This window comes from Lepidochelys olivacea (genome assembly GCF_965140295.1).
Source record: "Lepidochelys olivacea isolate rLepOli2 genome assembly, chromosome: 1".
In the NCBI taxonomy this organism is placed as follows: Eukaryota; Metazoa; Chordata; order Testudines; family Cheloniidae; genus Lepidochelys; species Lepidochelys olivacea.
The window spans coordinates 82,681,375-82,694,795 of NC_140411.1; the positions used below are offsets into that span (position 1 = coordinate 82,681,375).

Sequence of the window (13,421 nt, forward strand, 5' to 3'; positions counted from 1 at the left end):
GGGCAGTATCCACTAAAATTATATTAATGGACTGCCACTGAGTTCATCTAGTATTCAGCACCAATAGCTGATCTAATTGGTACAGCCCTGCAGTTTGGGGCTCCCACTGCTTCCTAGTGTTACCTCCAGTTAGTAGTTCAGTGGCTGAGAAATGCTCAGGAAACCTCCCCAGAGCACCCATTCATCCCATAATTGCCCCAAATCGTGCCCTACTCAGTACCTCAACTTTCTCAAAAAACTCACGGCCTAACAACTTCTTTAACAGGGGATTTAGGTTGTCGTCACTTAGCACCTCCCTCTGCTCCTCATACCTTTCCAGAGCATAAGAATTTAAATCTTAAAACTCTAGCATCAGAAACTCAGGAAATTAAATGGTAACAAACTTTATTAATGCAGAGGTAAGGTTGCCCCGTGACAGCTTGCACCTCCAAAACATCAAGTTCAGCAAAACTCAAACTTCTGAAAACCCGGAAATTCAGAGAAATGTTTATTATAGGAGCTGGTGGTCCATTTAGACAGCTGTAGTTCTCATCTAGGTTTGAAGCGGATATGCTACTGTGGCGAGGTAATAAACAAGAGACCTCGCTTTTATACAGTGCTTTTCATTATTAGATCCCAAAGAACTTTACAACATTACCCCAATTTTACATATAGGAAACTAAGGCACAGAGAGGTGAAGTGACTTGCCCAAGGTCATGAAGCAGACCAGTGGCAGAGATGGGAACAGTCTCAGTTCAGCACTCTTCCACTAGGCCACATGATTACTGTGTGATTCCTCAGTGCTCCTCCCTACTCCTGTACATTCTGTTATAGCGGAATGGTGAAAATGGCTGTGTTTTGAAACATTTGCAATATATAGTTGCTAAGAAGGACAATGAGAGAAATCTCATCCATTGTCTATGCCCCAAAATCTTGACAGTTTTAATATATCATCGGATGCATGCTCACTAATGAAGCGCTGTAGCTCACGAAAGCTTATGCTCAAATAAATTGGTTAGTCTCTAAGGTGCCACAAGTACTCCTTTTCTTTTTGCGAATACAGACTAACACGGCTGCTACTCTGAAACCTGTCATTCTTGGTAAATATTTCAAGCATGCTTGTTTAAACTCCTCACCCAGAAGGACAGAGCTTACCCATATCTTGGCTCACATATGGGGGACATAGAGGTAGACACTCCGAGAAAGGCAAGCTCCCCCCACATGAGGCGTCGGGGAGGGTGGCGGGGAGAGACCCCTAGATGGGCCGGACTCCCCAGATGCTGGCACTCACATCGGGCAGGGATCAGACCACCGGGGGGAGCAGTGGGGAAGGAGAAGGGCTCAGACCACCCCAGATAGACAACTCCCTTTCAGAACCTGGCTCACATGGCGGGGAGGAGCGGAAACAGATAGGCAGATCACACCTCTGTAGATGGGTTGGGGACCTCCAGATCATGGCACACACACAGGAGGTGAACATGGGGCTGACAGGCACCCCTACCCCATTATCTCCCAGTCCATCTGTCACCTTACCCTCATAATCCCCATCCAAGTGTCCCCCTCCACCTAGTAGTACCGATCTCCTCCACATCATCTGATACAAATGCCTCTCTCCCCCTAGTCCTACCTACTTTTCCATCCATAATCATCCTCCCCTCCAGGCAAGCATTTGCTTGTGGAGTTCATTTTATTTTCAAAAAATAGTTTCAATGCCTTCTGAATATTCTAGTGTACTCTGATTATATTTCCCCAAAATAAAAATCCCCCTTTCATAGAGTTTAATTGGAGCAGTATTTCTGCTCTTTTACTTCAGATTTCTGCCCTTCAGAAAGCATCAATTTTAAGAAAAACTGTTTTTCCCCCCAAAGGGCTGTATCTTGTGAATCACTTAGTCAAATGGTCCCAACTTTGGAACACTGCCAGTACCCCAAGAGGCACAGCAAATTCCAAGACAACATGATTAATTATGCAAATTCTAGAGCACTTAGAACAGCCAAGCTTTAAAACAGAAAAGCAGGTCTTAACCTTAACTATAGCAGAACTGTTACTCTGCTGTAACAGAGGTAAGGCGTCCTACTACAACCTTTACAACAATAGCATTATAAGAAAATATAAATGTTGTAAAACCAAGAAATGCAGAGTTAAGATAACTCTTCCCACCCATAATGGTCAAACAACCTTAACTAATCAAATGGGAATAGCAATCAAAAGCAAGAATCTAACAGAATCCTAATCCCTTCCCTAATGAAACCTGTCGTCTTCTCTGTTCCAATACAACTCCAAATCAACACTCCAATTTATAGTCCAATGGACCTTCACTGCACTCTGTCCAGCACCAATGATCCCAGGATGACCTGCTGATGGTTTGCAAAAGCTAATGGAGGGTTAAGGTTCTGGGATCTCTCTGAGAGTATATCTACACTTGGAGCTGGGGGTCTGATTCCCAGTTCAATTAGACATACTCATATTAGCTCTCATTGAGATAGCACGCAAAAAATAGTATCACCGAGGTAGCACAGGAAGTGTTAAGAGGCAGCGCAGCCATATGAACACAGTGGGTATGCATTCAGCACAGCTAACCCATGCCTCCAGTCACTGTTGCCCATGCTACTCTAGCTACACTACTGGTTTTAGTGTACTAGGTCAATGAGAGCTAGCACAAGCATGTCTATGTGAGCTGTGAAACACACCCAAAGCTCCAAATGTAAACATATTCTGAGGGTCTCTTAAGGGCTGGGATCAAAGAGGCCAGTGTTAAGGTTGTGTAGAAAGTCTCTCTTAATTCTGCATTTCCTTGTTTTCCTACATTTGTTCATGAGGAAACACTAATATTCTTACTTGTGAACAATAAAGAGTCCGGTGGCACCTTAAAGACTAACATGCTTGCGAACATAACTTTTCATGTTAGTTGCTGGGTTCAAACACAAACTTGTGTTTACTTGCAGATAATGTGCACAAGCATGTTGATGGTATGCTCGCGCATTGCTCTCGTAGTCTACCCATTTTTCCTTTCACACCTTAAGGACTGGTTAATGCTGATTTTACTGGTATAATTTACGAGTACTAATTCTGTATTAAGCCATTGATAATACAATTGTAAAACCTACTTGATTCACCATCTTCTCCTTTACTAGCAGAGCCTGTAAAGAATATACTTCCATCCTCTGCAACAAGTAAGGCATGCGAACCATCATGTCCAACGGAGAACTGGATAATCTTTGGAGATTTCGTGATTGGCAGTTCAACCCATTTTCCTGCTGAAGGACCACCTTGTTTGATTCCCAGGCTCTGATATTTGCCAGTGTAATAAATCTGAAAGGAAGAGTTATATTGTTCTCCTATCGTATCATAATACTTAAAATGAAACAATAACTGTATCTAATAAAAGCAAGATTCAAAATAAAGGGGTTCAAGGATTTTTCCCATTTGATGATTTAATGGTAAATAAGTTAAAAATTAGTCTTAATAATGACCTTAGAAAAGTTTACTATAAATGACAACCATAACTGGACTTATTTCCAGCTATGACCTCAGCAAGGTGAAATGGAATACAACAGCAACATGCATTTTTTCCCCAAGATACTCTATGCCATAGCTCTCTTCCTTTGTATGCTCAAAAATCTTTTGATAGTTAATTAAGCATTAATACACCCGAAACTACATGAGGATTCATTTGATTACAGGAGCAGATTAACAGAAAGCATGCTTACAAAGCAAAAAGACCAAGGAAAACCAAAATAAAAAACACATTCTTTAACTTATCCAGTTATTCAATATGTTAGTACATATTGTACTTTTGGTACTTAGTGTCATGATCTGGTAAAACACTGGTAAAATGAGTTAAATTAAGAAATGTCAGTCTGAACATTGCTTTTAAAAAATATCAATTTAAACATCATCCAATACCAAAAACTCTCCTTTGTTAGAAACATAGGACAGAACAAGAAGCAATGGGGGGAGGTCTAGTTGGATATTAGGAAAAACTATTTCACTAGAAGGGTGGTGAAGCACTGGAATGGGTTACCAGGGGAGGTGGTGGAATCTCCATCTTTAAAGGTTTTTAAGGCTCGGCTTGACAAAGCCCTGGCTGGGATGATTTATTTGGGGTTGGTCCTGCTTTGAGCAGCGAGTTGGACTAGATGACCTCCTGAGGCTTCTTCTAACTCTAATCACCGTATGATTCCTATGGACTTGCAATACCAAAAGAACTGCAATACCAAATCAGACCACTGTTGCAGCTGGTCCCAGTAGCCTGTCCGCAGCAATAACCAGTACCAACTTACAAGAGACCTTACAATGCACAATTATGAAGTGACCTGCCCACACAGGACATTTCTTCTTAAACCCCATCAGCTTAATTATTGGTTTATGCTACAAGACACAAAAGTTCATTCAAAAATATATCCTATGTAACGTACTCTTCTCCATATCTGAATCTCTGAATACTTCCCACGCAATTACCTGTCACTTAAGCGGTCTATCCTGGGCCACTCTTCACATATCCTCTGTATTGTTAAATCCCATAGGTTTTGCCTCTGAGTAGCACTCAGTGGAGGGATTCTTTCAATCCACCCCTTTTGCATGTTCCTCCAGCTTCTCAATAGCACACCCATCATGGCAGCTATTCTGGATTTATTCTTTACACATGCCCCATATATTTCCATCTTCTTTTCTAGATAACGTTGGCATAAAGGGTTGCTGAACTCCGACAAATCTTGGCATTTGTAATAGACTCATTCCATTTATGAAAGTAGTGTTTTTGAGGCATTTTGCTTTGGAAGGCATTTAAATGTCTGTCTGTAGCTCTAGGGGATTTCCAGCTTTTATACCCATATGTTAGGACTGAAATATCCATATGTCTATTCCCTTTATGAATTCCACCAAGCTTTGGTCTTCAATATCTTATGGGAATTAATTCTACAGGCTAAATCCATTCTACTTAAGTATTTACTTTTTGCCTTTCAGATTCTCATACTACCTCTTGAGGCAGCATTTTGTGAAGCAGTCTTGCAGTACTTTTGGTCACTTCTTTGAGACAGCACTGCAGGCATCATACCCTTTAGCTAAGTGCCATTCTTAGTGGCATAGACAGTTCTTTTACAGACTCACCTGATTCATGGAACATTAAAAGGCAAGAAGTAGTAATGGTTATTTACTGTAACTGTGTTTTTTTGAGATGTGATGCAGACATGTATTCAACTTAGGTGTGCCACACCTAGCACACTGGAGCCGGACAGTACCTGTAGAGGGGCAGCACTCCCACGTCATGGCTGTGGCTATATGAGGTGACACTGCCCCAACCCCCTCTCAGTTCCTTTGCACCAAAAGCTCAAGTGCAGACTATGATGGAGAGTGGGTCATGGAATACACATCTGTATCACATCTCAAAGCACCACAGTTACAGTAAGTAACCGTTCCTCCTTCTTGGAGTTGATGTAGACATATTCGCCACTTTAGGCTTGTCTACACTTACCGGGGGATTGATGTGCAGTGATCGAGGCATCAGTGGTAGATTTAGAAGACCCGTTAAATCGACCACAGATCGCTCTCCCATTGGACTCCTGTACTCCACCGGATCAAGAAGAGTAAGGGGAGTCAACAGGAGAGTGTCTCCAGTCAACATCGCGTAGTGTGGACTCCGCGGTAAGTAGATCTAAGCTACATCGACTTGAGTTATGCTACTCACGTAACTCAAATTGCGTAGCTTAGATCGACTTTCCTGTAGTGTAGACAAGGCCTCAGCTCACTCAAAAGCAACATGGAAACATCACTGAGGAACGCTATCGGCGTTGCTTGTGTTCTCATCAAATGAGTTTGTATCTGCTGAGAAGGCATAGCTGAAGCTCTCATACACAGTCTTGGAACAAGAGGTTATCCATCTAGAGATGGTCTGTGCAGAGACCTGTGGCCTTTTTGTGAGGTCCACATATTAAACAAACAGTGAGGCAAAGTATGAAACAGTTCAGTCCTGTTCAGATGAAAGGTTAGACACTGCTTGACATCCAACATATGGAAGAGCTGTTCCTTTGGGAAGAAATGCGTCTTAGGGAAAAAACACAGATAAATACACCGCCTGATTCAGATGAAACTCAGATCATCTTGGAAAAAATTTTGGGTGTGGCCAAAGCATTATTTGCCCCCTGGAGAAATGCACGTAAGAAGGGCCCACCATCAGGGCCTGCAACTGACCCACCCTCCTTGCAGATGTAATGGTTATCAAGAATGCAGTTTTCTGAGACAGGAGGGGCAGCAGACAGGATGCAAAGGGCTCCAATGGAGGGTCAACTAGAGCCAGCAGAACTGCGTTTAGGTCCTACAATGGGACTGGCTCTCGGACCTGATGATGTAAGTGGAGAAGCCCTTTCAGAAATCTTATCACGGTAGTATTGGAAATAACTGATTTCCCCTAATAAGGGGATGAAACACAGATATTGCTGCAAAATGCACTCAGTGAACTGAGAGTCAGCCCTGATTTCTAAAGATGTAGTAGGTACTCCAACATGTTCTAGATGGAAGTCCCTGTTGGTTGGGTCCCACAGGCCAAGAACCACACCGAGAACCTCTTCCACTTCACTAAGTAGGCTGTCCTAGTGGAGGACTTCCTACTGTTGAGTAGGACATGTTGGACAGATGCCACACACTGTTCTACCTCTTCATTCAGCCATGCAGCAGCCACGCCATGAGGTGCATGGAGCTAATCACAGGATGGAGAGTGTGGCCATGGTTCTGAGTGAGCAGGTCGGGACAGAGAGGAAGCGGTATGGGAGCCTTGAACAAGGAGGTATGTGAACCAGCACTGTTTCAGCCACACCACAACAATTAAGATGAGCTTGCCCCGATCCACCTTGAGCTTGAGGATGCCCTGAGGAATGATCAGAATAGGGTGAAAGGTGTACAACAGAGTCAACTACGTGCTACAGTGGAAAGTATCCGAGAGGGAGCCCGGGCTGAGCCCCCCCAAAAAACAGAATTGGCACCACTTTCTGTTTTTCCTCATCACAAAGAGGTCAATCGTGGGGATGTCCCAGATTGCAAAAATGACCTTGAGGACATTGGCTGTCAGGGACCACTCATGGAGAAAAACCTGCTGAAATGGTTCACAAGACAATTCTGCATCTCCAGCAAGTGGACTGCTACCGTAGGGATGTCGTCTTTGATGCAGAATTGCCACAGGTTGATGGCCTCAGAGCAGAGTAACCTGAAAAGTGCTCCTCCTTGTTTGTTCACATCGCAGTGGTATTATCGGGGAATATGTGAACCACTGAGTCCCTGATATGGTACCGGAAGGCACAACATGCATTGTGGATGGCTCAAATGTTGATATAGAGCGAGGTTTCCTGTTCCAACCCCAGGATCTGCATACACTGAGTCCAGATGCATCCCTCCTCCCCCCTCCACCAAAAGGGAGGCATTAATAACTAAACTTGGTTGGAGAAGGCTGAGTGAAGGGGACTCCTCAGTACACATTGCATGGGGATGCCCAAAAGCTCAAGGAGTCTAGGACTAGTGGAGGAACACAAACCAATCTATCCACAGAATGTAAGGCAGGACAGTAGACCATCCTGAGGCCACATATGAAGATGGTGAAGGTATAACCTAGCTAACTAGACCACTTATGTCCCAACAGGCTCACAGACATCCTGACTGTCATGGAGGCTGAGTTGCAGACTGAGGCAGAGCTGTTGAAATGCCTAGAAACAATTAGTTGGAAGAACGCTCTCGACCTCGTGGAATCTAACAGGGCCCCAGTGAACTCAATTTTCTGAGTGGGAGCCAACGATGACTTTCTGGCATTTAAAATTAACCCCAGTTGGTGGAGCACAGACAACATGATAGTGACATTGGCAAGAACCTCCTCTCCAGAGCCACCCTTCAGTAAGCAATTGTCAAGTTACAGGAAGATATGGATTCCTTTCCTCCTGAGATACGCCATGACCACAGCAATGCATTTGGTGAAAAGTCAGGGGGCAGAAAAGAGGCTAAATGTTCTCCTACCACAAACCGAAGAAAATTTCCTGTGATTCGTTAGAATCGTCATATGAAAGTAAGCATCCTGAGATCCAAAGCAACTAACCAGTCATTCTGAGACAACACGGGGAAGAAAGCCAATAGAGTGACTATGCTGAACCTCATGTATTTGATGAATATGTTGAGGCCGCGAAAGTCAAGGATAGATCTTATCCCACTCTTGGGTTTTGGTATCAGGAAGTACCAAGAGTAGAAGCCGTGGCCCCAATGTTCTAGCAGAACTTCCTACACCTCTCCCAACGTCAGCAGAGGGCTGACTTGCTTAATGAGCAGTGTTTCGTGAGACGGGTCCTTGAAGAGGAGCAGTGGGATATGGATGGCATGTGTAGAGGAACTGGATGGCATAGCCCCATCTGACAGTGTCTAGAACATAGCTGTCAGAGGTAATCAAGTCCCACACATTGTAAAAATGGGACAGTCTGTCCCCAAAGGAACATGGGGACAAAGAGGGTAAAGCAATAATTAGAACAGTGCTCTGGACCAAGCACTCAAAATTGCTGCTTAGCAAGTGCCAAGTGAAGGCATGGACTGACTGAACCCTGAACCTGAGTGATTCCTTTTGTGAGACCTATCCCTCTTTCTGGGGTAGTCGCCCTGCTTCCTGTTGCTGAACCCCATAGTAGCATCTCTGCGTGGGCTGTATATACGCCCCAAAGGACCTCCAGGTAGCCCTGGAATCCTTAAAGGAGTGCAAAAAGTGCCAGTCTTGTCCAAGAACTAGGTCTGGATATCAAAAGGCAAGTCCTCAATGTCTTGCTGGACATCCAAAGTGATCCCAGAGTTTTGCAGCCAGGAAGTTCTCCTCAGAGTAACCACAGCGGCCATCACCCTGGCTGAAGCACCTGCAACATCAAGGGGGGACTGCAGTGATATCTTGGCAACAAACCAGCCTTCTGTGACAAACACCCTAAATTCCTCACGCAAGCCCTTGAGCAACTGGTCTACACACTTGGACACTGCTGACCAGTTGAGAAAATCAAATGTGGACAGCAAAGCTTGTTGATCGGTTGGGACGATAAGGTACAGACCTTTCTGGCCAAAGGTCCAACTACTTGGACTTTCTATCCTTGAGGATGGGCTTGAACTTACCCTGTCAGGCGCTGTCATTCATTGCCATTACAACCAGAGAATTCAGGGACAGATGGGAACAGAACCCTTAAAATTCCTGCACAGGAGCAAAGTAGCGCTTCTCCATGCGCTTAGCTACCAGTGGTACTGAGACCAATGTACTCCACAGGGCTCTCACTGTCTCGAAGAGCACATTATTACTCCAGAGGGCCACTCTCTCAGGGACAGATGGCTGTAGAATGTCCACCAGTGTGTGTATGTTCTCCTGGAGAAACACTGCCTGGATGCAGAAGGATGCAGCTCCACAGCGTAAAAGGTCCTGGTATGCCATAAAGTCTTCCAGAATAGAAGGGGAGGACAAACCAGGCAGCACTGCATCATCTGGAGATGAGGACAAGGCTCTTGGCTGAGCCAAACCAGCTCTTGCTCCTGGAATGACATACCCGGACAGAAGGACTCCAGCAGCTCTTCAGGGAGGAAAACCACCGATGTCTGAGCTTGCAGCTGATCTGCAGCCACCATTGTCAATCTTGCCTTTGAATGGGACCAGGAGCGAGATCTCCACTAACAAGAAGCATCCCACGGTCTCCAAGGTAGGCACTGATACGGATAGGACATTGGTGGCTAGTAGGTGCCAGGCCAGGGACCTCCATCCAGGGCATGTGTCAACCGCAGCAGCCATACTGGTCCACTGGCAGGCTAAGCAGAGCAGGAGGCGGATGACCCCAACTTGGAAGCAGAAGAGTCCTGTGATCTCAAAGACATGGGTGGAGCAACTCCCAAGGGAGCCAAAAGACAAATCAATTCATCCATTGCCCAAAATGAGTCTGGAATCAGTGCCCCCGATGAAGGCAGTACCATCAGTACCAACCATGCTGGTACCGCAGGCAGCATCAATCCTTGTGCACCCAAGTGCATCAATGTTGACAGTGGTGACACTTGCCATGGAAGCAGCTGTGGCATCAATTGTAGCGGGGCCACGGATGGTCCCAGTACCGAGGTCCCCGGTACTGATTCTGGTAGCATACCCATCCCAGCTACCAGGGGAGAAACATCTTGGGTACAATGCTGAGGGGCCCAATGACTGGTGGCAAACTCCTTTGGAGGGGCTATCGAAGGTACTTGACTTGTAAAATCTTGGACCAGCTATGAGGATGGAGCCGAAAGGCAGGGCAATTCTACCACAGTCTGGTACTTTGATGCAGTGGATACAGTTTGTAAGGCCTCGCCCTTGTCGGTACCGGACTCAACGAACATCCGGAGACCAGAACTGGAACAATGGTATTAGGGTTATGACCTCCCTACTCAGTACTAGGGAAGGGCCAAAGGTACCTGCGCCATCATGCGCACCAAAGCCAGCCCTCCATCAGTCTGAGCTCTTTCTGGGGGAAGCAAAGGAGTTGCCCTACAACCTGGAGCCATTATAATTTGTCTTATGAGACCTCTTCTTTGGCACAGATGACGGAGAAAGGCTCCTGAGCCTCTTCAGAGAGGCACCTGCCCCAGAACAAGAGACAGCAGCGCTCTCCAAGCCCAAGGGTGCTCTCCGGCCCAAGGAGGGCCTCAGTACCAGATCATGTCACATGGCCTGTTCAAGCAGGTGCTGCTTGAGGCAAAGCTCCCATGCAACCTGAGTCCTCTCCTTAAATGATCTACGCTCTTAAGGTGTGCCTTACCAAGAAAAAGCAAGCATCCACATGTGGGGTCGCTGTTTGAGATCATTCCTCCACATGAACGGCAATGTTTAAACCCAGATGAGGGCATCACTGGGAACACTACATAGCAACTAACACTAACTACATATAATAAAAAGAAAAGGAGTACTTGTGGCACCTTAGAGACTAACCAATTTATTTGAGCATAAGCTTTCGTGAGCTACAGCTCACTTCATCAGTATGCATCCGATGAAGTGAGCTGCAGCTCACAAAAGCTTATGCTCAAATAAACTGGTTAGTCTCTAAGGTGCCACAAGTACTCTTTTTCTTTTTGTGAATACAGACTAACGTGGCTGTTACTCTGATACATATAATAAAAGTAGGCTAAAGATTAAATGCAAAGTTTGAGACTACAACCACACACAGAGCTCCGACTCCAGCCACAAGCAGTAAGAGGGAACAGAGGGTGTCGGGGCAGCGCCACTTCATGTAGCCAGAGAAGGGGCCACAGCCACAAGGTGCAAGTGCCACCCCTCTACAAGTACTGATAGGCAAAAGACTCTGGTTCAGTGCGTTGGATGCACATCTCAAATTTCACTTCAGCCTCCAGACATAGTTAAAGTTATAAAAAGTTGTTGAAAACTTTAAAAATCACCCCTAAAAACAGTGTCAATGAGTTTGGCTTGGACAAATTTCACATTGGTGGCAATGTGCTGTTCTGTACTGTATGCAGCAAGGTTGTAGATTACATTCGAGAACAGACAATTGTAGAACACATGGAAAGCACTAAAACTGAATGGAAAAAAAAATGAAAACAAGACGCTGAAACAGCAGGTCCATTGACAACAGTAAAGAAACAATGCACGGTGACTAGCTCATTCCATTAATTTAATTTTATTATGACTGATGGCATTGGTGGTTTCAAACTTGCTTAAAAATTGTAAATATATCAATAAAACATTGGGTTCAACTAATACCTGTATATATTGTGGCTAAGGAAACTAAAGTTCAGCATTTCATTTTAATAGCAGAAAAAAGGCAATTTTTTTTTTTAAATTAGAGAATTTGGGTTGGTTTTTTTTTAAATCACCGAAAACTAGGACTCCTGCTTCTAATAAAACTCCAGCTGCATTATAAAGAGCAATTTACAGGGAGTTCAGTGAGATTTGGTGTGGGGTGGCATACTATTCTGGCAGTAAATGGATTGTAGAATGTGAAGATCATGCATATGTAAACCCTCTGTGACAAAGTTCCTCCTCTACCTTGGTGGGTCTTGCGCTTATTGGCAGATTTGTTTGCCTTGGAGCTTCATGGCAGCCCTTAGTTTGGCCATTTTCGTGAACCCACAGTCCAGGTCAACTTCTCCTGTGCCTGACCAGGAGTTGGGAGGTTTGGGGGGAACCCAGGCCCGCCCTCTAATCTGGTTCCAGCCCAGGGCCCTGTGGAATGCAGCTGTCTAGAGTGCCTCCTGGAACAGCTGTGTGACAGCTACAACTTTCTGGGCTACTTCCCCATGGTCTCCTCCCAACACCTTCTTTATCCTCACCTTAGGACCTTCCTCTTGGTGTTTGATAATGCTTGTACTCTTAAGTCCTCCAACAGTATGCTTTCTCACTCTCAGCTCCTAGCGCCTCTTGCTCCCAGCTCCTTACCCATGCACCACAAACTGAAGTGAGCTCCTTTTTAAACCCAGGTGCCCTAATTAGCCTGCCTTAATGGATTCTAGCAGCTTCTTGATTGACTGCAGGTGTTCTAATCAGCCTGTCTGTCTTAATTGTCTCCAGAAGGTTCCTGATTGTACTGGAACCTTACCTGTTACCTTACCCATGGAAAAGGGACCTACTTAACCTGAGGCTAATATATCTGCCTTCTATTACTCTCCTGTAGCCATCAGGCCCGACCCTGTCACACCTCCTACCAAGTACTACTCAAAAAATCTACAACAGCATGGATTATGCAGCTCCTCCAGCAGGACTGCATGAAGGCAATGTTATGAAGAATAATTTTTGCTTCTTTATTGGTTCTATCAGAGCTAATGCAGATATACCTACCTGAGCTGGAAATTACACCTCTAGCTCCAGCTGAGACATACCCAGAGATGGTTCTTACCAGACTTTATTCATCTACTCTTTGATCAGTTACTGATTTCAGCGACACATTAAAAAAGGTAGAGATTGTGCTATTTGCATTTGATGTAAAGGTGATGGATGCACAGCTGCATGTTGTCTGTGTAGCACTCACATCTCAGCATCTGTTGTTTACCAGCTATTCCCATGGTTTCAGACCATAATTCTGAGCATTATGGTACCCTGAAGTTAAAGGCTATGGAGATAGAGTATACACAACCTTCTGGGTTTGGTCTGAGAAGAATTCAAACTTTTTCAGCGCATTTCCATTAATCTCTGCAGGTTTTTGGAAGGTCAGGAAATATTTTATGATTAGCAGTGTCAAATACTACACAGAGTGTTTCAGAAGGTGTAGTTCCTCTTGTTATTGTTTTTTTAAACAGAGACGTTGAAGTTCTCTATTAGAGCAACAAGAATCGTCTCTCTACCCTGCCCTAACTTGAAGCCTGATCAACAGGGAGTCAGATATTGCCAGTGATGTCAGAGACTTTTCTTTCCTAGTTTATCAATTAGGAAAGGAAAGTTAGACACTGGATGGTTATTTTCTGAAGACTAGCATCAAATA

General features: G+C 44.7%; 1 protein-coding gene across 1 annotated transcript in view; it reads right to left on the reverse strand.

Moving 5' to 3' along the window:
• Positions 1–13,421, reverse strand: part of MYCBP2 (MYC binding protein 2) — a 412,169-nt gene that overhangs the window by 316,670 nt on the left and 82,078 nt on the right. The window contains exon 12 of the mRNA XM_084646996.1: positions 3,087–3,291. Within this exon, the coding sequence (XP_084503122.1) occupies positions 3,087–3,291 (205 nt within the window). The remainder of the gene's footprint in view (positions 1–3,086; positions 3,292–13,421) is intronic.